Source organism: Triticum dicoccoides, chromosome 7A, assembly GCF_002162155.2.
Source record: "Triticum dicoccoides isolate Atlit2015 ecotype Zavitan chromosome 7A, WEW_v2.0, whole genome shotgun sequence".
Taxonomy (NCBI): Eukaryota; Viridiplantae; Streptophyta; class Magnoliopsida; order Poales; family Poaceae; genus Triticum; species Triticum dicoccoides.
In genome coordinates this window covers 186795812-186796817 of record NC_041392.1, presented here as the reverse complement: position 1 = coordinate 186796817, position 1006 = coordinate 186795812, and the positions used below count along the sequence as shown (strand labels likewise).

Here is a 1006-nt window from a genome sequence, read left to right as displayed (position 1 = left end):
CGCCGCGGCTCCATCTTCCTCTCCTCCTTGCTGTAGCGTGGGAAGGTGTCCCTGCATCTCCACGGCAAGGTTCGTGGCCACAGGGGTGCAGCTGCTACCACAGGTTCTTCTATAGATGTTGATCCTCTGAACGATCTGTAGATGTTGATGTTGATGTTGATGCTACCACTGGTTCTTCTGTAGATGCTGATGCTACCACAGGGGTGCAGCTGCTACCACCATCTCCTCTGAAGGATCTTCTCGCGCGCCACCACTGGTTCCTCATGTTTTTCTGTCTCTGTAGATGTTGTTTGAATGACTTGAGTTGTCTGAAGAGAGCCAGTTTCTTCAGGTGCATCAGTGAGATCAACCAAGTTGTCATTGAGGAAGCTTTTAAACTCCTGGAAGTTCTCCTCTGTGGGGCGATAGTGGCCACTGTGAGGCCAAATAGCCTGCCAACAATAAAGTTCAGGTTGTGTCAGCATGTTGCCTGATAAAACTGGTGTAAGAGCTGTTTGCAGATAAGAATTGCATACCTTCAGAGTCCCATTTTGAGCAACCAGTTTCCTAGCAGCAGATGTAGCTCCCCCAGTAAGAAAGCTAGAATGCTGAAATTTACCTTTCTTCTTCTGCAATTTATAAAGGCAAAAAAGATTCATATTACACACTGAACTGACATTTCTACAGTTGATACATTAGGGCTGCCTATACAAAAGCACCAAGTAGGCTACTAGAACGAAAAATAAAACTGAATCTCTTGTGATTATCTCTCAGTCTCTCAGCTCACGTATAACAAATTAGCAAGTGAGGCAACATATTTCAGTCTATCGGTCTTAACATGTGCATGTTTTGAAACAAGTGAGGCATACCAGAAATCATGAAGCAAAGCAATAATCTTAAAAAGTCAGAGGATAAACAAATTAACATGCAATGCAAGAATTTTAATTGCGTACTCCATTTTCAACACATTTCTGTCTTTGTAATAATCCTCAATTATTATTTTCATTCTTTATTTGCACAAACTAAA

The 1006-nt window shown here is 42.1% G+C and overlaps 1 protein-coding gene across 2 annotated transcripts in view; it reads right to left on the bottom strand.

The window, feature by feature from the left end:
• Positions 1-207: 207 nt before the first annotated feature.
• Positions 208-1006, bottom strand: part of LOC119331894 — a 4509-nt gene continuing 3710 nt past the window's right edge. Inside the window, exons 3-4 of one of the 2 annotated variants that reach the window (XM_037605071.1) lie at positions 516-608; positions 208-431 (exon numbers count right to left, since the gene is read on the bottom strand). In XM_037605071.1, the coding sequence (XP_037460968.1) occupies positions 213-431; positions 516-608 (312 nt within the window). In that variant the 3' untranslated portion in view covers positions 208-212. Of the gene's footprint in view, positions 432-515; positions 666-1006 lie in introns of those variants that run through there. The other variant, XM_037605072.1, reaches the window with a different exon arrangement.